This window comes from Rhamphochromis longiceps, linkage group LG5 (assembly GCF_057381845.1).
Source record: "Rhamphochromis longiceps isolate RC_006_pf linkage group LG5, R_longiceps_female_GT1.1, whole genome shotgun sequence".
Lineage (NCBI taxonomy): Eukaryota > Metazoa > Chordata > Actinopteri > Cichliformes > Cichlidae > Rhamphochromis > Rhamphochromis longiceps.
The window spans coordinates 31,665,941-31,687,777 of NC_140561.1; the positions used below are offsets into that span (position 1 = coordinate 31,665,941).

At 39.2% G+C, this 21,837-nt stretch overlaps 1 protein-coding gene across 1 annotated transcript; it reads right to left on the reverse strand.

Annotated features, from left to right (window-relative positions):
- Positions 1-1,860: 1,860 nt before the first annotated feature.
- Positions 1,861-20,616, reverse strand: LOC146670342 (protein SSUH2 homolog). Its single transcript, XM_085407207.1, has 12 exons — positions 20,468-20,616; positions 17,300-17,380; positions 17,149-17,224; positions 16,936-17,065; positions 16,191-16,251; positions 15,243-15,364; positions 14,178-14,240; positions 14,009-14,088; positions 12,082-12,174; positions 11,835-11,940; positions 10,697-10,804; positions 1,861-4,063 (listed from the first exon to the last, which is right to left on the reverse strand). Exons 1-12 carry the CDS (start codon positions 20,478-20,480, stop codon positions 3,923-3,925), a joined length of 1,074 nt encoding a protein of 357 aa, XP_085263333.1. The 5' UTR covers positions 20,481-20,616; the 3' UTR covers positions 1,861-3,922.
- Between the last annotated feature and the right edge of the window lie 1,221 nt (positions 20,617-21,837).

Below are 21,837 nucleotides of genomic sequence, written 5' to 3' on the forward strand. Positions count from 1 at the left end.
CAAAAATATCACATCAAAAAATGTAAACAAAAATTTCGGGGTTTTTTTCTAACATTTTTAGCTTATACTGTTATCTAAAATACAATTCATTGGTGACAATTAGCAGTACAGAAGGCCAAAAACTACAGGGAGTGCAGAATTATTAGGCAAATGAGTATTTTGTCCACATCATCCTCTTCATGCATGTTGTCTTACTCCAAGCTGTATAGGCTCGAAAGCCTACTACCAATTAAGCATATTAGGTGATGTGCATCTCTGTAATGAGAAGGGGTGTGGTCTAATGACATCAACACCCTATATCAGGTGTGCATAATTATTAGGCAACTTCCTTTCCTTTGGCAAAATGGGTCAAAAGAAGGACTTGACAGCAGTCTCAAAATTGCAAAGCTTCTGAAGCGTGATCATCGAACAATCAAGCGTTTCAGTCAAAATAGTCAACAGGGTCGCAAGAAGCGTGTGGAAAAACCAAGGCGCAAAATAACTGCCCATGAACTGAGAAAAGTCAAGCGTGCAGCTGCCAAGATGCCACTTGCCACCAGTTTGGCCATATTTCAGAGCTGCAACATCACTGGAGTGCCCAAAAGCACAAGGTGTGCAATACTCAGAGACATGGCCAAGGTAAGAAAGGCTGAAAGACGACCACCACTGAACAAGACACACAAGCTGAAACGTCAAGACTGGGCCAAGAAATATCTCAAGACTGGTTTTTCTAAGGTTTTATGGACTGATGAAATGAGAGTGAGTCTTGATGGGCCAGATGGATGGGCCCGTGGCTGGATTGGTAAAGGGCAGAGAGCTCCAGTCCGACTCAGACGCCAGCAAGGTGGAGGTGGAGTACTGGTTTGGGCTGGTATCATCAAAGATGAGCTTGTGGGGCCTTTTCGGGTTGAGGATGGAGTCAAGCTCAACTCCCAGTCCTACTGCCAGTTTCTGGAAGACACCTTCTTCAAGCAGTGGTACAGGAAGAAGTCTGCATCCTTCAAGAAAAACATGATTTTCATGCAGGACAATGCTCCATCACACGCGTCCAAGTACTCCACAGCGTGGCTGGCAAGAAAGGGTATAAAAGAAGAAAAACTAATGACATGGCCTCCTTGTTCACCTGATCTGAACCCCATTGAGAACCTGTGGTCCATCATCAAATGTGAGATTTACAAGGAGGGAAAACAGTACACCTCTCTGAACAGTGTCTGGGAGGCTGTGGTTGCTGCTGCACGCAATGTTGATGGTGAACAGATCAAAACACTGACAGAATCCATGGATGGCAGGCTTTTGAGTGTCCTTGCAAAGAAAGGTGGCTATATTGGTCGCTGATTTGTTTTTGAATGTCAGAAATGTATATTTGTGAATGTGGAGATGTTATATTGGTTTCACTGGTAAAAATAAATAATTGAAATGGGTATATATTTGTTTTTTGTTAAGTTGCCTAATAATTATGCACAGTAATAGTCACCTGCACACACAGATATCCCCCTAAAATAGCTAAAACTAAAAACAAACTAAAAACTACTTCCAAAAACATTCAGCTTTGATATTAATGAGTTTTTTGGGTTCATTGAGAACATGGTTGTTGTTCAATAATAAAATTATTCCTCAAAAATACAACTTGCCTAATAGTCAAAGGAGCTTGCAAAGAAAAGCGTCTGGACTTCTTTAAGTTACTTGAAGACGTTTCACCTCTCATCCGAGAAGCTTCTTCAGTTCTAAGGTCAAATGGTGGAGAGTCCCAGATATAAACCTAGTGGGAGTAACCCCCCACAGAGGGACAAAAGGATCACATATTACAAAATCGTCACTTCTTTCTGTTTATCATCATTTTTATGCATCCCCAGCTTGGTGGAAATATGGGAAAGAAGCAGATGAGTCTCAGAGTTTATTTTTCAGTTTAAGGATTAACATATCATTAATAAACCACAGTAATAACACATCATAACATGTAATAACATGATCAGGCCCACCAGGTTATGAGCAAAAATGTACCTGTATGAAGGTAAGGCAGGCTATGCAGATAAAAGAGCATTCCACTTACTAAATGGTTATGTCCATATTTTAAATGCATATTTTTCTAGAACAATCTGGCATTAGGGGTTACATTCAGAAGAAACAAAATTATAAAACAGAAAAGTTGTTGGTTATATTATCAAAATAAGAACTGTGTAACCTGTTTAACTAAAAACAAAACTAAAATCTTCAAATGGTTAACAGAATACATATTTAAGTAAATGCACATAAAAAAATAAATGCACATAAAAATATTTTTATGACTGATTAAACATTAACAGTAGACTATTTTAAACAGAAATAATTTCATCCTGAATATCATAGATAAGTAACAGCCAGCAGAGAGCAGACCCTCTGAGTCGGACACTGCCTCCTACAGGATTTTTGCAGTCTTGAAGAAAGGCAGTCTAAAGGGTTGTGTGGTTTTGTGTATTTCTTTAGTTTTTGCAGACATACGATATATAATAGATGGATATAGTCAATGTTCTGCATTGATTAGTGAAGTTCCAATGTGAAGACTCAAAGCCTTAAGTTGATGATTATGACTGCTGCTGTCTTGGTGTTTTAATACCTGATGTGAGAAAGGAGACACATCACACACTGGCTTGAGGTATATCGTGTTTTATCCTCCTTTCTGACAGTAGTGGTGTCTATAATTACCAATGCAACATCATGCTGTACTCAGTAAGACCAGAGATTAGCAACTTAAACTTAACTCCATCATAAAAGTCTACTGAGCTGACAGAGAAAGGCAGCTAACGGGCATTTTCTTATACATGTCTTTACATCTGGACTACATTTAGCAACTGGAAGAGTTTAAAAAGCTATTTAGCATGAGCTTTTATATACAGTCTATGGTTGCAATTATGTAAGCTAAAGATGTGAGGGGTCTTACTGTGACTCCTATTGTCAGATGTGCACCTGGAAAATACTTATGGACACATTCAATCATTTAATTAACTGATTACAGTTGATTATAAAACTGTAATGTTTGAAATCTTTCATATTTTACAATTTTCAAATGCTGATAAGGTGCGCCTACAACCCCCCCAAAATTCACATCAGATATTTTTTATAGAAGGAAGGAGTGCATGGTGAACTCAGGGTTGCTGCCTTAAGTGGAGGAGTTCAAGTATCTCATTGTCTTTTTCACAGTAGATGAATAAGACACTGTGGCAGATTGACAGACGGATTGGCGTAGCTGTAATGCGGACCCCATATTGGTCTGCTAAAGTGAGGTGAGCAGAAAACGGAGTCGAGCTACTAATATGTCATTCAGTCACCAACTCGCTTCAGGCCATATGAACTGAGCCCTTTTCTTTCCTTCCTTCCTTCCTTCCTTCCTTCCTTCCTTCCTTCCTTCCTTCCTTCCTTCCTTCCTTCCTTCCTTCCTTCCTTCCTTCCTTCTCCCAGAATGCATTTAAATACAAGACAGACTGTCAGAAAAACATGTGAATAAAAAAGCAAATATTGAAGCTTTTCATAGAGACTTAGAGCTAAGCAATAATTAACCTTTATATTGATCCTCGTTTCTTTTACATATGTAGGATGTTTAGCAAATGCAACAGACACTGTATGATATGCTTCAATGAACATGAAAAAGAAAAGAATAAAAAAGTCCAGAGGGGGACATGGCATGCTAAAATACTGGCGACTGTAGACAAAGATTTTCAGAAAGCGTGACCCCTGACCACTGAGATTCTAACTCGTGATTTTGGCATATTTAAGACTATGCCAAAGCATCTGAAATGAATTTCAGTCTGGACTTTGACTAAGCTACTTCAAATCCTTAATTTAATTCACTCCCACCACCATGTTTACTTTGGTATGATGTGGGATGCTGTTTTGGCTTTCATAAATCAAATGAAAACAATTATTTTAATAAACATTTCATGCGCTGATGTTAAAAGAAGAGAACAGTCTACAGGATGACGCAGCAGCAGGTTGCTGGATAGTCGTCAGCATTGACTTTGTGTTCGTTGCCGTACACATAGTAGGCGTGGGTGTTGTCTTTCCACTCGTAGTTCACCCTGGTGATGGGGATCAGCTCGACCGTCTGCCTCTGAAAGAGAGAGATAGAGGTGCGTGTCAGCTTGAGTAGGAAAGCATTAGCTTAGCTTAGCATAGACTAAAAGCTGGAGGAAAGGAAACACATCAGCCTCATTCTGTCGTACGTCTTGACCGTCTCTGATTCGCATAAACATTAAATGGTAGATCATTATTAAATATTAATAATGATTGCTGTGACTCATTTGTCACAAGCTGAAATTTGTGGCAATGATTGAACATGACTATCTCAAAGACTATTAAAGATAAAAGCCTAATATTTTAAAATATGTTTTTAAAATATGTTCAAATATGTAAAAATAAATATCTAAATATTTAAAATTTGAAAAAAGTGCAAGACTACTACAAAGTCCTATATATGAAAGCAAACTAATAAAAAAAACTTCCCATTTCAAAAGACAGAAAGTGAAAATTTCTAAATAGTATATAGTTATCTTTCACAACAATGCTAAAATAAAACTGAATCCTTTTTAACATTAAATGATTATGATTTTCTTCATTTTTGTGATTATTTCCATTTAACTTTCATGTTTAATTGAGCAAATATCACAAGCTGTACCACAAAAACATCAGCAGATAGTAAAAATGGCACTATACCACTTTTTTATATCCGATACCGATATCATAAATTTGGATATCTGCTGATATGAATCCAATATAGTGTATTTTTTAATCAATAAAACTGTTTTTTAAATATTTTGCTGCATTTTGTATAAGTTCATACTCAAGTTTAAACAAAAAAAAACTAAAGCTATTCTGTTATACCTGTATGCAAAAAATACACTGCACCCAAAATATTTCATAGTTCAGCATAGTGATGTGCGATACCACTGATTTCCTTTCCGATCCGATACCAAGTAATCGTCAGGGTGGTATCGACGATACTGATCCGATACCGATACTTTGTACAAAAACGTATTTTATTTATTGTATCTCAAATTATAGCGTCATAATGATTACAGGACATCAGATTTCTTGTTCTTATCACTTAGTAATGCAGAGTTCATCATATAGAAATAAAAAAACTGAAGTTGTGCGCTATTTGAACACCTTGCCTGCCTGCAGCACTAAAGGACTCCGTGAGAGACGTCACCTGTCCCTCTCCTCCTCTTCAGTTCGCCTCAACATACGCTATTCTGTGATATGATTTACTCTGAGGTGTTTGACAAGGTTAGTGATGTTGCCACAACCATACATGCCAACCCTCCTGATTTTTCCAGGAGAATCCCGAATTTCAGTGCCCCTCCTGAAAATCTCCCGGAGCCACCATTCTCCCGAATTTCTCCCGATTTTCCACCCGGACAACAAAATTGAAAAACCATATCGCAGAATTTATAGCGCGGCCCAGCCAATTCCAGTTTCCAACAATGGCGGCAGCGACTTAGTTTTAATATTACTCTTGTTACGGCCTCCGGCCTCAGGTGGCCCCGCCTTCCTCTAGGTAAATCAATGTGTTCCAGGACTTGTGTGTGATTGGTTACTGGGAGACCCGTGCCAACCCTCTCTTATGCAGAATGAAGTGTGCCAGACCACACGGACGATTGGCTGCCCCGGGATCCCATGATGCTCCAAGAGGCAATCAGTGGCTGATCGTACCCACCTGTGGCTACAAAAGGCTGGAGGTCCTTCACTCAGTGGCTGCTGCTTAGGACTGAACATGCAGTTTGCCCTTCGTGCCTCCCTCGTCGATCTTTTTTGAACTTATTCATATTGCTGAACTTTGTCGAACCTTGGTGCATGCTTTAAACTTAGCCTGATTAGAGTTTTGAGCTGCTAGCGGGCTGTGAGTAGGATTTTGTGAAGCTGGCTTGCCTTAGTTAAAACCCTAGCTTTTATTTTGTGTGCGGCCAGCCTGCCTTAGTTACCCTTTAACTTTTACTCGTGACTGTTCTTTCTTTATGTAATAATTGTCTGCCCAGTGGTCTGTTGCACAGCCCTGTCGGTTTTCTGTTTAAAGTTTGTAATTAAAACCTTTTGCTTTACTCAGTTTTGTGTTGGGGGGCTCGTGTATGTTACTCCCTCCCTGACGCCTAGCAGAGGGGGTCGTAACACTCTTATTTCTCTTTCTGGGTCGCAAAAAAACTTTTAACATATTTTCAGGTGAGAATGTAGCTGTGTAAACTTCAAATATCTGAACCGACCGACACATCGTCTTCAAACCCCTGCGGTCTTTCATTACTCGGGTTAAACATGATATATAAGTCACTTTGATAACTTAAAAATGTTATTGTTTGGCTTTTTCAGTGTTTTATTTGTTCATGAGCAAATCAGTTTGGCTGAGATTAAAGTTATTAGATTAGATTAAATTAAATTTAACTTAATTAATCCCTCGGGAGGGTTTTTACACAGCTGAATAAACGTTAAACAGAAAACTAATTAAACAAAGTGTGAGACGGTCGAGAGTTTACGCCAGCGCCCTGTTATATTTTAGATAGCAAGGAGCAGACGGCAGAGTTTCACTTCACCGAGGGAGCTCATGACGTACTACCCGGCTTTCTTTAGACCACGAAGGCCGGGTCCTCAGGTGGAAGCAGCTTCTGAATTTGGACACCCTTGCTGTTTCCGGGCCGGCCAATAATAAAGGTGACATTTAATGCATTTTATCCGATGAATAAACACTGTAAAATGTATTTTGAATGTCTCCCTAATTCTGAGGTCTCAAGTATGGCCACAATACCTCACTCTTGGAGCACTTTTTTGCCACATGTATCACAAACCATGTCTCAGCTGTTTGTGGAGGTAAAATATGTCCGCACAATTACGCTCAGCCATTGTTGTGAGTGCGCACGCCAAGGGGCTGCGAGACATTTATACAGCCGTATTTCGCACATGACTATGAAAGAGGAAGTAGTTCCTTTGAATGTAGACAAGATCTGAATGTTATAGTTTCTTTCCACTGTGTTCCTGTTAATGATAAACTACAAATTTACCCTAAATTACTAAAATATCGATATTTTAATGTGAGAATTGATTCTAGAACATAAATGATTATGTATCGGAGGAATCGATATTTCAGGATCGATCCGCACATCACTAGTTCAGCAATACTGATCAATCTAATAAACTTAAACCTACACCATCCTCCCTATTCTGGTATTTTAAATGAGAATAAGATGGAAAAGCATGTCTTTGTGCCCCCTTTTCCCTGTTAATGCCCTACCTGCCCCCTGGCTAAACTTTGCTAGACCCGCCCCTGCACAGTTACCAGCCGTCAGCTACGTAGAAAAGGATCCTGGTCTAGAAAGTAATATTAATCTCCATGAGTTGATTCTGTTCATCTGGACGTAGCGTTTTGTGGGAGAAACGTTTCGTCACTCATCCAAGTGACTTCTTCAGGCTCAGCTGACTGCAGGTTTCCCCAACCTTATAAACAGTACAACATTCTAACAACAGCTATAAGCTCAAACGTGCTGCTGTTGTTTAGCCGCTGGTTTCCTTTTTCTGGTGCAAAGTGGGCCAAAAACAAACAAGGGAGACGGGACTTGCGACAGAAAAGCCGATCAGCCGATCAGTTTCATGATTGAAGTAGCAACAGGAGAGGGAGAGAGAGAGAAGAGGCAGTCGCTCCATATATCGGTTGTTATGCTTAACGTGGGAATGCTTTACAAACATTCAGACATTAACTTACACACTTCTTCTCTCTGGGATAACTTTCTTGGAGATGAAATGCCGGTTTGGTAGCGAGACGCCAAGTGCTCAACCAGACCACCGAGAGGTCTCGCACGCCACAGCCGCTCTATCACATGACGCATACTGCTCCGACGTGCTACGGTTATGAGTTGAGTTACGCCATGGTGCAAGTTTTTCTTTGAGGCGCTTTCGTGATATTTAATGGATTGATTACATTTTTTTATTACCGATATGTAATATTGGATCGGTCCATCCCCAGTAGATAGTCTAGCTTAAATAGAACAAAATCCTTGAATTTATGTTCTTTGTGAATTGTACTCCTTTTTTTTTATTTTTTATGTTGTTTCCATCCCCTGATGTATTACTTGATATGGTTTTTTGAAATCGTTTTTCAAGATCAACTTTGACATTGGGTGCTAACAATAAAGGTCAAGGCCAAATGTTTAGTCAACCAAGATACTCGTGCCCCCCCCCCCAAAGCCTTTTATATTATTGTGAAGTTTGAAGATGATCCATAAAAACTTGGGTGGGTTATATATGTTTTTGCTGATTTACATATTTTATGTGACCCTCGACCTGATTTTCACCAAAATTAAATCAGCTCGAGCTGTCCTTGGCATCTACCATCACAACATCATCACCATCAATTTGAAAATGATATCTTGAAAATTGTTAACACTACACTGCTAACAGACAAACAATTCCTTTGGGTAGGTGGATATTAGGGATGCAACGATACACAAAATTCACGGTTCGGTTCGATACTTTGGTGTCACGGTTCGATATTTTTTCGATACAAAAAAAATGTTCATGCCTTTTTAATTTGTCATTTATTAAAATTATAAATATATATTTTAACTCAGAAGTACAGTTTTTAAATTTAACCCTAACCCTTGTGCGTGTTTTTTATTTTGACAGCGAATGCGCACCTGCGGACCACTTATGTGCAGCCCTGGTTATTTAGCTCGTCATATTGCAGCCACAGAAATTCTTTTGTCCATGAAACCATAAAGCTGCACTTTCTTTTTGCCTTATAGTCTCATTTGTCATAACTTCTCCGTTTTGTGGTAAGCTTTTCTTTGGCTGTCACTTCTTCACCCTGACCTGTCTTATTTGGCTCAGCAGAACTAAAATATATATCCTGCTGCTTTTACACACGGACTCACATAAGCTCAGCGATTCTCTGCGCGATCAACCTCTCACATGTTTAAGCTGCGGGAGATTTCACTTGTCATGTTTGCATAGTAAGCTAACGATTGATAAGACGATGTCAGAGGAATTGGTGCACAAATTATCATCACTCACAGATCAGTGCTGTCGCTCTCTATACACAGTTCGCACGATTGCAAAGTGAAAGCAAAAAAACAAGCGCAAATTTAAACGCGATTTCAATATGTCACATATTGACAGTGGCTCACCGATGCCAATGACATAATTACCCAGCTACATTTCTGAAAGAATGCAAAAGCATTGACATATATTTTTCCTTCCTACAATAGCCCGACGGGCAGGGCAGAGATAGATTTTGGTAGCCCGTCTGAAAAAAATCGCTAGCCCCAGGACGTCGGGCTAGCGATTTTGCGAGCCCTGTATCTGATTGAGGAATCACTCATCTTTGGAAAAGAGAGTTTATTACAGAGAAATGTCTCTTTCCAAAATAAAAGCTATACTATCCGCTTCTTCTGGGCTATATTCTCAGCAGCATAAGGAGAATCATGTGCTAACAGCTGTCTAAATGACTCGGCTAAAGTTAGTAGCATGCTTGTTGTTTTGGTCTTTGCACTAGGATGATGTCGGAGTAAATGTGCAGTCATATTCGTTGTGTTCCCACTAGTGCTTTCAGGTTAATCTCGTTGAAATGACCTTAACGCCACAACACGGCAAATCTCCGTTAACGAGCTACCGCCGATCGCCCCGTGCATGGGGCTAGACGGCCAACACGTTAACGAGCTAACTGCGCTAACACACTAGTTCCCACCCATGTAATTGAGCATTGCATGGCACATCCAACATACTGTTTTACTTTAGTCCATGACTCGCTTACCTTCAGGGTCATACGTCACATGAAAACCAAAATAATTCCAAACGCCAGATCTGAATGAGGGTGGGGGAGGTCCATGTTGCAAGGAGAGCTTAACTTCTGTCTTGCTAGCTTGCCCTGCGCTCTTCCTTCTGACTATGCTGTCTGTGTTGAGTGCTCAGTGGATCTGCGCTCGACAGTGCAGCCTAGGTGGAGTAGTCGAACGCAGATTCACAATATCAACACAGACAGCATCGTCAGAAGGAAAGTTGATAAAATAAATTACAAATGTTGTATTGTTCGATACATATGCGTACCGAACCGAAAGCACTGTATCGAACGGTTCAATATCGATAGAATATCGTTGCACCCCTAGTGGATAACTATATACTGTTCAGAAATAGCGACTAGTTGTCTTTTGCAAGGTCAAGGTTTTTTTTTTTATTAGTGTGTTCTCAAAAATGTATTCATTCATTTCAAGACACCTTCAGTCACGACGCACCACAGAACACTACATGTGGCCATCAAACTGTATATCTCCTTATGACATGTGGACTAATTTCACAAAATCTCGCTGATACTTTACATAGTATTGTTTTAACTTTGGAATATTTCATTTTAATTAAACATTGCACTCTGAAGGTCTTTGAAAACGTTTCTTGTGTCATAAGAACAAACCCCTCTAAAACCCCACATTGTAAATTACACCACAACCTTTCCTGGAATTGTAAATGTATGTGTCTCATCACACTCATGACACTGTGATTGGCCCATTTGGTGCTTTTGTTTCTTCTACACATTTCTGGTTACTTCCAGAATTGTGTAGTTCATGTTTTGTTGCAACTGACTGGGAGTGTATGAATCAACATAAAGAGAGAAACTCCCCACCAACAAGCATTTTGGTGGCAAAATTGCAGAGCAACACAGGCACACTAGAATAGACCTTTTGTTTTTCTCTTGAGCTGTGTGTCGGCCTACCTGCTGCAGAATCCTGGAGGTTTGGCCATACTTCGTTTGATGTTCTTTGATCAGACGGTCAGAGGCCTGAGAGACTCCTGGGTTTGGAAACCCAAACAGCGGGTAAACCTGAGAGATAAAAGAGAGAAATTAACATGCAATATACACACAGCTAACCCCAGCAATGTCTTTTACTTCTTACGTTTATGTTTACCTAAACTACATCTGGCTGAAGTGAGCCCCTGCTGTGGCATTATGTTTTACTTATGAAGATTAGTTCATCTTTAAAATGCGAAATTTGGAATACAGCATTCTAAACTATTGTGTAGAAATTACTGTGATGTAGTTTATTGTGTATATTTTGGTATGAAATAACTGAACTGAAAAGTGTGAAGCTACATTAGCTGTGTGTGTGTGTGTCTGTGGTTTTCATGGGGACCAAAAACTGGTAGTTTACTATACTACACTACAGGGAGTGCAGAATTATTAGGCAAATGAGTATTTTGTCCACATCATCCTCTCCATGCATGTTGTCTTACTCCAAGCTGTATAGGCTTGAAAGCCTACTACCAATTAAGCATATTAGGTGATGTGCATCTCTGTAATGAGAAGGGGTGTGGTCTAATGACATCAACACCCTATGTATATTTGTGAATGTGGAGATGTTATATTGGTTTCACTGGTAAAAATAAATAATTGAAATGGGTATATATTTGTTTTTTGTTGAGTTGCCTAATAATTATGCACAGTAATAGTCACCTGCACACACAGATATCCCCCTAAAATAGCTAAAACTAAAAACAAACTAAAAACTACTTCCAAAAACATTCAGCTTTGATATTAATGAGTTTTTTGGGTTCATTGAGAACATGGTTGTTGTTCAATAATAAAATTATTCCTCAAAAATACAACTTGCCTAATAATTATGCACTCCCTGTATACAGCCCTCGTTTGAAGGCATTTTTGAGACTCAAAATGTGGTTTTAGTGTCAGGGTTACAATTAGGTTAGGTTTAGGGGAAGGGTCAGGGTTAGGCAATCATTTTTGATGGTTAGGGTAAGCGGCTAGGGAAAGCATTATGTCAATGAGATGTCTCCACAAGGATATAAATACACACAGACGAGTGTGTGTGTGTGTGTGTGTGGGTGTGTGTGCATACCAAGTTCTGGCTGTTCTTGAACAGCTCCTTCCCATTCACTGAGCACAGCTTATCAGTCTTTAAACCAGAGTTATGCTCCACCACGTGGTCTTCCACATTGTTTTTCCTAAATACACACAATAACTATATTCATATATATGTACCAAATCACAACATCTTCAAGAAACCTTGAAGATGTTTCTTCGAGGTTAATTAAGAAACATAATTCAGCAATCCAGTGTTGGAACAGCTCAGTACTTGTACTCACCACTCCACTTTGAGCTCGATGTAGGTCAGCAGTTGGCGTTTTCCTTTACAGGTTTGACACTCCTTTTTCCCTCTGCCATTACACTTACTACAACTAAACACAAACATAGACGTGACACATTAACCTTTTGTTTTTCTTTTTGTGGTCACATCAATATCTTCTTTAGGCCCTAGTTGGTGGTTGTTCTAGGTGGTTGGCCACATAACCAGTATGCTGCTTTGCTGTATTTGATCACCAACAGTTGGTTTTCGCTGGCAGCAGTCTCAATGTTCTTGTTTCAGGTGTGACCACATATGGAAATTCCATATTGCATTTCAACAAACGGGCCTATCAAGGTTTTATTTCAGCAAGGTCCAGGTTTTGGAGGCGGTCTTCATACTAATGTTAGGCTGCTTCTTCTTCGCTTGGCCCATTCTGCTGTGGATGTAATCTGTGATCTGATTTTTGAACTATCAAATGAATGCGTTTAAATTCACTGCTTAATTGGGGCACCATTGAGATGAAAAGCAGCCGCCGATGCTCTGTGGTGTTGATTTAGAGTCCATATGGCCCGGCAATGCAGGCATTGTCACAGAGGATGTCAGTCACCTCTGCATCGTCATTTGTATCGATAAGCTGTCATTAGCAAACATCAGTCTTGAATCATACATCCATGAACATACATCATCCAAATAATTCTTATTCCAAAACTCATTTCCTCAAGACTCAACTGTTCCTAAAGCCAAGCCTGAATCGAATAAGAGTTTTTAAATGTGAATTGAAATCAGCTTTGTAATAATCTAAAATCATCTTTGGGAGGTGCTTTTCTAGATTTACCTGGATTTACCTGGCAGGGAAGGGTTGGACCATTCTTGTTTCCTTAGATCAGATTTATTTATTTTTTTTTAATTCTAATATTTCTGTATTTCATTTATTATTTTCTGAGTATGTGTACGCTTATTCTGTTAATATTGCTGCTTATCTTCACATCCTCCAGAACATAATTTAACAGATTCCATCCTTCACGTCTTTTAAAATAAAATAAAAATATATATATTTTTTTTTAAATCAAAATTGAGTTATTGCGGGATGCAGATAGAGGACACAGATGATTGTGGTGCGACTATCTCTGCTCATGTATTCATCAGGCAAGTCTGTAGTGCTAGATATCAAAAAGTCAGTTGTTGATTCTTTTGGTTTTATTGCTGGTTGCACTGCAGACAAGATGCAGCTGCTCTGCACACAGGAGCAGACTCTGCTTCAAGAATTGTTTTCGTGGTTGTGTGTGTGGGGGGGACCAGTGCTAATGTCACGTCCACTTGTGCTTTCACAGCTTTGTTGTACTCAACAAACATCTTGTTTCCACTTTTAGCAGGAACAGTTTTTCTTGAATATTTTGAAAAGTGTGGTGTTTTGCTGTTGGTCTGCCCTCTTGTAGCTCCCTTTTTAGGTATGAAGTCATCATTTGAGGCTGACACACTGCTCTCATTCTCAGAAATGTCTGTAATTATCTTGTTGTGGAGTACGCTAGGCCAAGTAGTATCATTGATATTGATATTCTTGCTTTCTTAATCACGTATAAATTTATACACTTATTATTGCAGATAGGAAAATATGGCTCAACCTTAACAGAAACTCAGCATCCCTGTTTTATCTATAGTCACAGTTATTTATATCACCTAAATTTTAAAAAGAGAAGAAAAAAGAATGGAAGTCTGGTTATGATTGCACTTGAATGCCGAATGAATGAACGGCTAACTAGATATATTATTAATGGTTTGCATGCATAAACAGAAAACCTGGCTGTTTTGGTCCCTTTTTAAAAAAATCTCCAGTTTACTGCATTGGATTGATTTGCTCTAAAAACATGTACTCATATTCTGAAGTAATAATTGCCTTTTTATTTATGGTAATGTTGTATGCAGTTTTGTTCTGAAAAAAGTAGTACCTTTCTTTGCCTGTGCCATTGCAGTGACTGCAGGCCGCATCCAACTTCACTCCAGTGCCATCACACACCCAGCAAGCTTTCTACAAAGACACAAATAAGCATTTTTTTTAACATTACCACCAGATTTCTCCTGTCAGCAATTATTATGCATTGTTGAGAATTTTCTTACTTTTCCACATCCATTGCACTCAGTGCATTGCTCTACACCTGTTGCATGGCAGGTGTTGCATTCCTAAAAACACACACACACAAAAAAGTTAATAATAAGATTATTGTCACACTGACAGACACTTCTCCTTAGATCCTTAGAACCTTCCCACACATTCCATGTTAACAGCTTAACTTCTAATCAGAGATCAAGCTAAATCAAAACTGCAAATAAAGTTGTGGTAGGAGTTTGCATGTGCTCAGAAAAAGGTTTTTATAGTCAAATGAGAAAAGAAAAAGAGCTATGTGGCCACAATGACAAGAAGTATGTTTGGATTAGTAAAGGTGAGGCATTCAAACCTAAATGTACCAGCTGTTAAAGATGGTGGACGTAGCAAATTCTTCAAATTCATCTCAAAACAACAGCTACATGATTGAAATGCTGAGCGCTCCAGCAGGACAATGATCCCTAACACACATCGTTGTTCTGTTGATTTAGCCTTGGGGTTCTACATTGCCGGAAAAAAAAAAGATTGTTTATTAATCCTCACCTTTGACTCTGCATTTGGGTCATTTTCACATACAATCATGACACTACTGAAATGTCTTGAAGAACTGCTGTATTGAGAACCCTTGAACACTATCGGTAACCCAAGAAACAACCTCCGGTCCTTTCAAGACCCTGTCAAACCCATGGAACATTTTCAGATTTGACAGCTTTAATTCACAAAGGGCTGCTTACATCTTTTCAAGGTTCCCTGCCAGCTTTACTGTGCCTATATATCCAACCATTACTTGAGTCAGCTCAATGCATTTAAAAAAAAAAAAAAAAAAAAAAAAAGCTCTAGAAAAATCCCATGGACAACTAGCAACCCAATGAAACCTTTGGAGCATGATAATTCCTTAAGTTCATGTAAGGACCACTGAAATCTATTCCTTAGACCATAAAAACGTTTTCAAAGCTACTGTGGTACTTAATACATGTCCAGTGATTGGGGGGGGAATTCGATTTACATAATGAAAGTTGTGTCAGCCCTCTTAAAGCTAAAACCAGCACTTTGATAGATAGCTTCTGTTATTCAGTCACCTTGACAGAGGATGTGAATGGCACCCGGATCTTCACTTTATGGTCACTGAAGAGATTGGGGGGCGTGGCCTGGACCTCCCACGGTTGTGGAGCAGGTTGGGTGTAAAAGTCAGCAGGCTCACCTATTAATTATACAAGAGCTCACAGCAAGTGACAGTAAAAAACAAACAAACTGATGTTTAGGTAAGGATTAGGCAACGATGTCCAAAAGAGGAATTCGTTGTAATGAAAGCAGAAGCAAGTGTGTTTCTCCAGTGTTGAATTGACACTAGAAAGTGTCTATATGGGTCCACTCTTTTGAGTGTTAAACATTTTTGACAGTGTTATATTTTTAACAGTAACCTAGTCCGTTTTAAAGATTAACAATGACGTTGAGCAGTGCTGATTTCCTAACACTGGACTATTACTAGCATTTTGAGTTATTTTCCAGTGTTGGAAAATCAGCACTGCTCAGTGTTAGTCATTGCTAACCTTTAAAACTGACTAGGTTACTGTTAAAACTATCACACTGTCAAAAATGTTCATTTAATACTCAAAAGAGTGGACCTATATAGACACTTTCTAGTGTCAATTCAACACTGGAGATTTTGCAGTGGCATTTTTCCATGTAGTTTCTGTTATGGTCCTAGGTCTGTTAGAAAGTGACTTTGAGGTTTTTTTTTTAGTAAATCTTGGTATTGTTTGGAATTATATTCATGTATCTGTTCCCCATAGTGGAACAGTTGTGGTATTTAGTTTCTTTCCCTTGTTCAGTTTTCTGTGATTAGTTTGTTTTTGTATCTCCCTCTCGTTTCCTCTTCCCTCGTTATCTTGTGTATTTATCATTTAGTCGCCCCACTAGCTGTGATTTTCCCCATGTTTCCTTTTTAGTTCAGGGATTTTTTTTTACCCGTTTCTCGACTGCCTGTAAATTGTTCTGGACTGAATAAAATGAAAATGTGTTTTTACCTTCATATGGTTTCTGGGCCCACTCAGTTGACCTGGACTCAGTGAACGTCTCTAGACGGTACTAAGGAACAGAAAACTGACTTTACCAAGAGAAACTGGATGTGATGATAAGATTCCCCTGTCAACGTACAACGAACTTTGTGAGCCTTCAGTGTGTTTCTGGATCAGGATGAAGTTGTATTAATGCACATGTAGATTAAAAAAAAAAACAAGAGGGAAACAAGTTAGGGTGAAAATATTTTATAACAAAAAAATATTATGAATGGTTGTCGTTAGCATAAAACTGTAGGTAGAAATAACTGATGTTAGCTTACTAGTAACAGCGTGGTGTGCATTACTGCATAACAAATCCTGCTGTAAGACTAATCTACAGTGTAGTTTTCGACCACGTGCAACAGCCCTGAAGATTTGTAATGAAATAAACTGTCCAACCCACAAAACTGCACAATTATTTGCTGCCATGGGGTTGGCAAACTACTGCTTCAGTAGGTTTGGACACTTACTTAAAGCCCTCAGGTTTCTGAGAAAAAAAAAATCATTACACATGTTAATTTTTCAACAGTTCATTATCATTCAATTATGTCCTTTGGTCAAATATTTGGAAAAAACATTTAAACTGAATAAAAGCAGTTCAAACCAGACGTCTTTAGTAGACTGATCAAGATAGTAAAGGCAGATATGGAGGTAACTCAGTCCGCAGCATCACTGATGCTGACAGCATTATAAATAGGGAACATTTAATCACCCTAAATGTGTTGAATGGCTCTATGGAGGTGATGACTCCCTGAGTGACCGGAGCGTCACTGTAGCAGCAATGAGACGACACAAATTCCTTGAATGCCTTACGAGCCTCATCCTCAGAAAGAGAGGGGATGCTACAAATCACATAAACTTTGTGTTAAACCAGAAAATTCTACTGGTTGGTGAGCAGCTCAGAAACACAGGTAATATGTCGTACCTCCATTCAGGATTTTCAGGGGCAGGTTGGGGTGGGGCTACTGGCTCCGTGGGCATGGGAGGGGGCAGGAAACCTCCTGCATCAATGACAAATTTTCAAGTACAAGCAACAGGATTAATGTGAGGAATTATGTGAACTGGGCTTTTCTTACCTCCTCCTGGCACAGTGCCTTCATAGCCTGGGACATTGCCAAACATGTTGGCTTGGGGTGCCATGACAGGTGGATACATAGCTGGAATGAAAAACAAGAAACAAAAAATTCAAACCAATCTTCTGGGTGAAATTAAAACTAGTCATGTCTCCAGCTTTCCATGTTTACTTTTTGATGCAAACCAAAGCTCTGACCAGGCAGCTTAGGAGGTCTGACATTTTGTCTTGGCAAGAAACTGATTCCACTCTCTAGTTGGTGGCTGGTTAGCTTGGGATAAATACTGAAAGGGAAACAGCTATTCCAAATCTATTCAAAGTTAAAAAAAAATATATATATATATATTTCCGAGGAACTTATTAATTAGCACGTAATATCTTTGTGGTAGTGTGGTGTGGTTTCTTCTCAACAGCTAAAGAAAGGTAAGACGGAATAGGTTTAGGGAGAGAAAGTTAACTGGTATAGCCTGGCTTATCAACCAGCACCTTTTTATCCAGTTAGGATAGGATGTTAGGACCTCGAAGTCTCATGAATACCTGATGAATATAGTGGTGGCTCATGAGGTAGAGCATGTCATAGACTAATCGGAAGGTTGGTGATTCGATCAGTGATTCGAGCTCCAGTGCTCATGCCAAATATCCTTGGGCTACTAAACCCAGGTTTGTGTCCGATGTATCCACTGGAGCATGAACATGTGTAAATGTTAGATAGAAAGCACCTCCGGGTGTGAATGGGTGAATGAGGAAAGTTTTACAAAGTGCTCAGGTAGAGTAGAAAAGCGCTAGGAACCAGCCTATTTACCATGAATACAGTGCCCAGGACACAACTGCACCCACATGTGCTTTGCAATTTAGAGGCATGCAGAGCGTTTATTGGTCAGTTATATCTTTTGTATAAGTACAGTGAAAATACACACTGTGGTACTGTACTCTACTGTGAGATCTCTCTCTGTCTCTCTGCTGGGAAGTGAAATCACTGCTATAACTGGGTTTCTTTAAGTTGTACAAAAATAACATTTTAAATAAAATTTGAATTTTATTTCTAGGCTGGACTAGCTTATCTGAAAGACCTTAAAGTACGGTATCACCCCATTACACCACTTGCGCTCAGACTTCAGGTTTACTTGTGGTTCCTAGAATATTTAAAAGTAGAATGACAGGCAGAGACTTCAGCTTTCAGGCCCCTCTCCTGTGGAACCAGCGCCCAGTTTGCATTCCAGAGACAGACACTATCTCTACTTTTAAGATTGGGCTTAAAATGATTCTTTTTGATAAAGCATATAGTTGGAGCTGAATCGGGGGACCCTGAAACATCCCTTAGTTATGCTGTAAAAGGTCGAGGCTGCTGGGGGATTCCCATGATACACTGAGTGTTTCTTCTTCTCTCACCATTTCCCCCCCCCACTCATTAGTTATAATTAGTCACTGGCTCTCTTCCATAGCATGTCTTTGTCCTGTCTTCCCCCCCTCACCCCAATCGGTCACGGCAGATAGCTGCCCCTCCCTGAGCCTGGTTTTGCTGGGGGTTCCTTCCAGTTAAAAGGTTTTTCCTTTCCATTATCACCAAAGCGTATGCTCATAGGAGGTGGTTTGATTGTTGTTATTGTTGTTTTTTGTTTTCTCTGCATTATTGTAGGATCTTTACCTTCCAATACAAAGCACCTCAAGCACCTTAACTGTTGTTGTGATTAGGTTTTGTATAAATAAAACTGAATAATATGTATTCAGTTTAATTAACAGTCTCATCAACATTAGCCCTCTTTACCCCTATGAAGGAATATTAGGACCATATTAAGAAAAAAACATTATTGATCAAAAAAAAAGGTAAAAAAAGGCAACCGAAACCCCACCACAGGTTCTCGTTTTTACTCATGACCTTTCATGACAATTAAACTAATGACTTTAAACCATCAAACCAGAGAACCTCACAAGATTTTCCCTCCACTTCCATTTTGTTTACAATAAGCTACCACATTTTTAAATTCAAAATCACTGACATCTGTCTCTGTCTCCCTTTCTCTCGCTCTGCGTCTTAGTTGTGTCTCTTTTTTGTCTCCCTTACTTCTTCCCATGTTCTTCTATTTGTTTCATCCTTGTCTCTTCAGCCTGTCGTGTGTTCCTGGGTTTGCTTATCTCTATGCCAATGTCAAGCTTGCGTGTTTTTCATTTAGTTAATTGTTATTTCATGTGCACTGTGTCCAGCTTTGCATCCCGTTTTGTTCTAATTTGTTCCTGCTATGTAATTATGTGTTTCCACTTCCCTTATCACCCATCAGTGTATATATATATTATCTCTGGCTTCCTATGTCATTTGTCGGAGTGTCTGTTTTCCCACCCAGTGTCCTCCAGTGTCCCCTCCCTGAGCCCAGTGCATGCTCCTGGGAGGTCATCTGATTGTGGAGTTTTCTCTGTACTACTCTTGCAGCTGTTCTAGCATCTCAAAAAAGAATGAGTATGTTAACCTGACACCCAAGCAATTACCGAGGAAGGACTGGGCTCAGTAGTTGAAGAAAAAAAAAAAAAACCAGACACAAAAAACTGAAATTAGCGAAACAACTTGATTGTAAAAATGTAAACAAAAAATCCTGTTGCTTATTGCCCAAATTGCACTATGTACAAAACAGAAAGTTCCTGTTAATTCGGATTTTTTATTTTATTTTTTTCAATTTCACTTAATTTCTGTCGCTACTACAAAGGCGAACATCTGCATTAAATTCTTCAGGAAATAAGGTTCAGATGGGTTAATGAGTTTCATCTGGAGTTTACTGTCCGAAAGAGAAAACAACTGAAACTCCTTAAAAAACAAAAAACAGAAATAGATTAAAGCAGCAAATATATTCAGTTTAGTGAATGCTGAGGTTTAACGTGATTCTGACTTCTTAATCTTCTCGCACTGAATGTGTTTATAGAAGAAACAGCGTTTCAGTCCTGTCAAAGTATTTTTCTTTCACAAAAGTACTTTTTTCTCCTGCACAACTGTAAGCAAATAGAGAAAAAATGCACACGTTGGACTAAGAAATTTCAAGAGTCTAAGAATGCAGATTGTAATCGAAACACATTTACGAAGGTGGACTATCAGAAGCCGAGCTTGCGCGTTTAATGGCCCGGAGGCGTTTGGTGGTCGGTTTCGTGATAGTTCCTAAAGTCTGCCGTCCTGTGTTTCAATTCTTACCTGCGCTGTTCATTCTGCTGCAGATCAATCACGCTGTTATCAGCTGATTTTTATTGATCCGTTATAATCTCTCTGAGTTTTAGTAGTTATCCCCCATTTCCCCTCCGTCGGGAGCGCGTAATAGTGATGGGTCGTTCGCGAACGAAATGGCTCTTAGAGCCGACTCTTTGACGTGAACGACGCGAGCCGGCTCCTTATCGCGAGCCGTCACGTGGGGTTTTTTTTTTTTCTTTCTCTCAGCCTCTCTCTCGCACTTTTTTTCCGCTTCACTCTGCACGCGAGCCTTGTGCTTTACGCTGGGCAGAGGGGGGAGGGGCGGTAGTTACACTCAGTAGCACAGGAACAGAGCCAGAGAAAGAGAGGCAGGGACAACAACATTAGAAAGGTATAGTAATCATCCACAACTATTTTCAGTTGCAGATGATAAAGGATTGAGAAAGTTTATTCATGCAGGTCCATATGACAGAGAATATGCATGTTCTTTTAGTTTTCATATTATAATTTATATTTAATTGTGTTGTGGTTTGCAGTGTTTTGTGTTCTTTTCACTTTAAATTTGTGAAAGGAAAAAGCTGAAAATTTAAATAGTTAAAACTTGAAATGTGAATAGTTGATTTTTGTATTATATGATTTATTTATTACATTTTATGTGGAGTGAATAAATAAAAGTATATTTACGGTGGCCCCTAGAGACAAAGCACATACAAACTTCAAATCACGTACGAACTCTGAAGCATGTACAAACTCCAAAACACGTAAAAACACGTACAAACTCCAAAACACGTACAAACTCCAAAACACGTAAAAACACGTACAAACTCCGAAGCACATAAAAACTCAGAAGCATATAAAAACTCAAAACACGTACAAAAGACAACAGAAGTGCTCCAGGATGCTGGGCGCAGTGTTGAGCCTTTGTTATCTTGTGGCTACACAAGCCAGCAAGTACCAACGACCGGATTTGGTGTGTGGTAATAACAGGTAAATGAACTTTTTTTTAAATTATTTGAATATATATATGAGTGCCTGTGTATAAATACACAAACAATACACACATGCTTTCAATTGTGTAATTTAAGTGATCTAGTAGCTCTGCTTTGGAAGTTCAGTTCATGCTAGAAATGTGTTTTGGAGTTTGTACGTGTTTTGTCTCTAGGGGCCACCGCATATATTTATATATAAACATATATAAATAAAACCACTTGTTTTTATGTTAGTAATTCCTTTTGTGCATAATTTTATATTATTGTTAATAATAAATTAATTAAAGCAACAAAACAACCTGAAGATCCGGTTCGGAGCCGAAAGAGCCGGCTCTTTTTAGTGAGCCGAACCGAAAGAGCCGGATCTCTAAAAAGAGCCGGAAATCC

What these genes read in the sequence shown, in the direction of transcription:
- LOC146670342 (XM_085407207.1), bottom strand. An exon ending in AGGCACTGTGCCAGGAGGAG is followed by an intron (nt 17,225 to 17,299) that starts GTAAGAAAAGCC and finishes TCATTGATGCAG; the next exon opens with GAGGTTTCCTGCCCCCTCCC. An exon ending in AATGGCACAGGCAAAGAAAG is followed by an intron (nt 12,175 to 14,008) that starts GTACTACTTTTT and finishes GTTTGTGTTTAG; the next exon opens with TTGTAGTAAGTGTAATGGCA.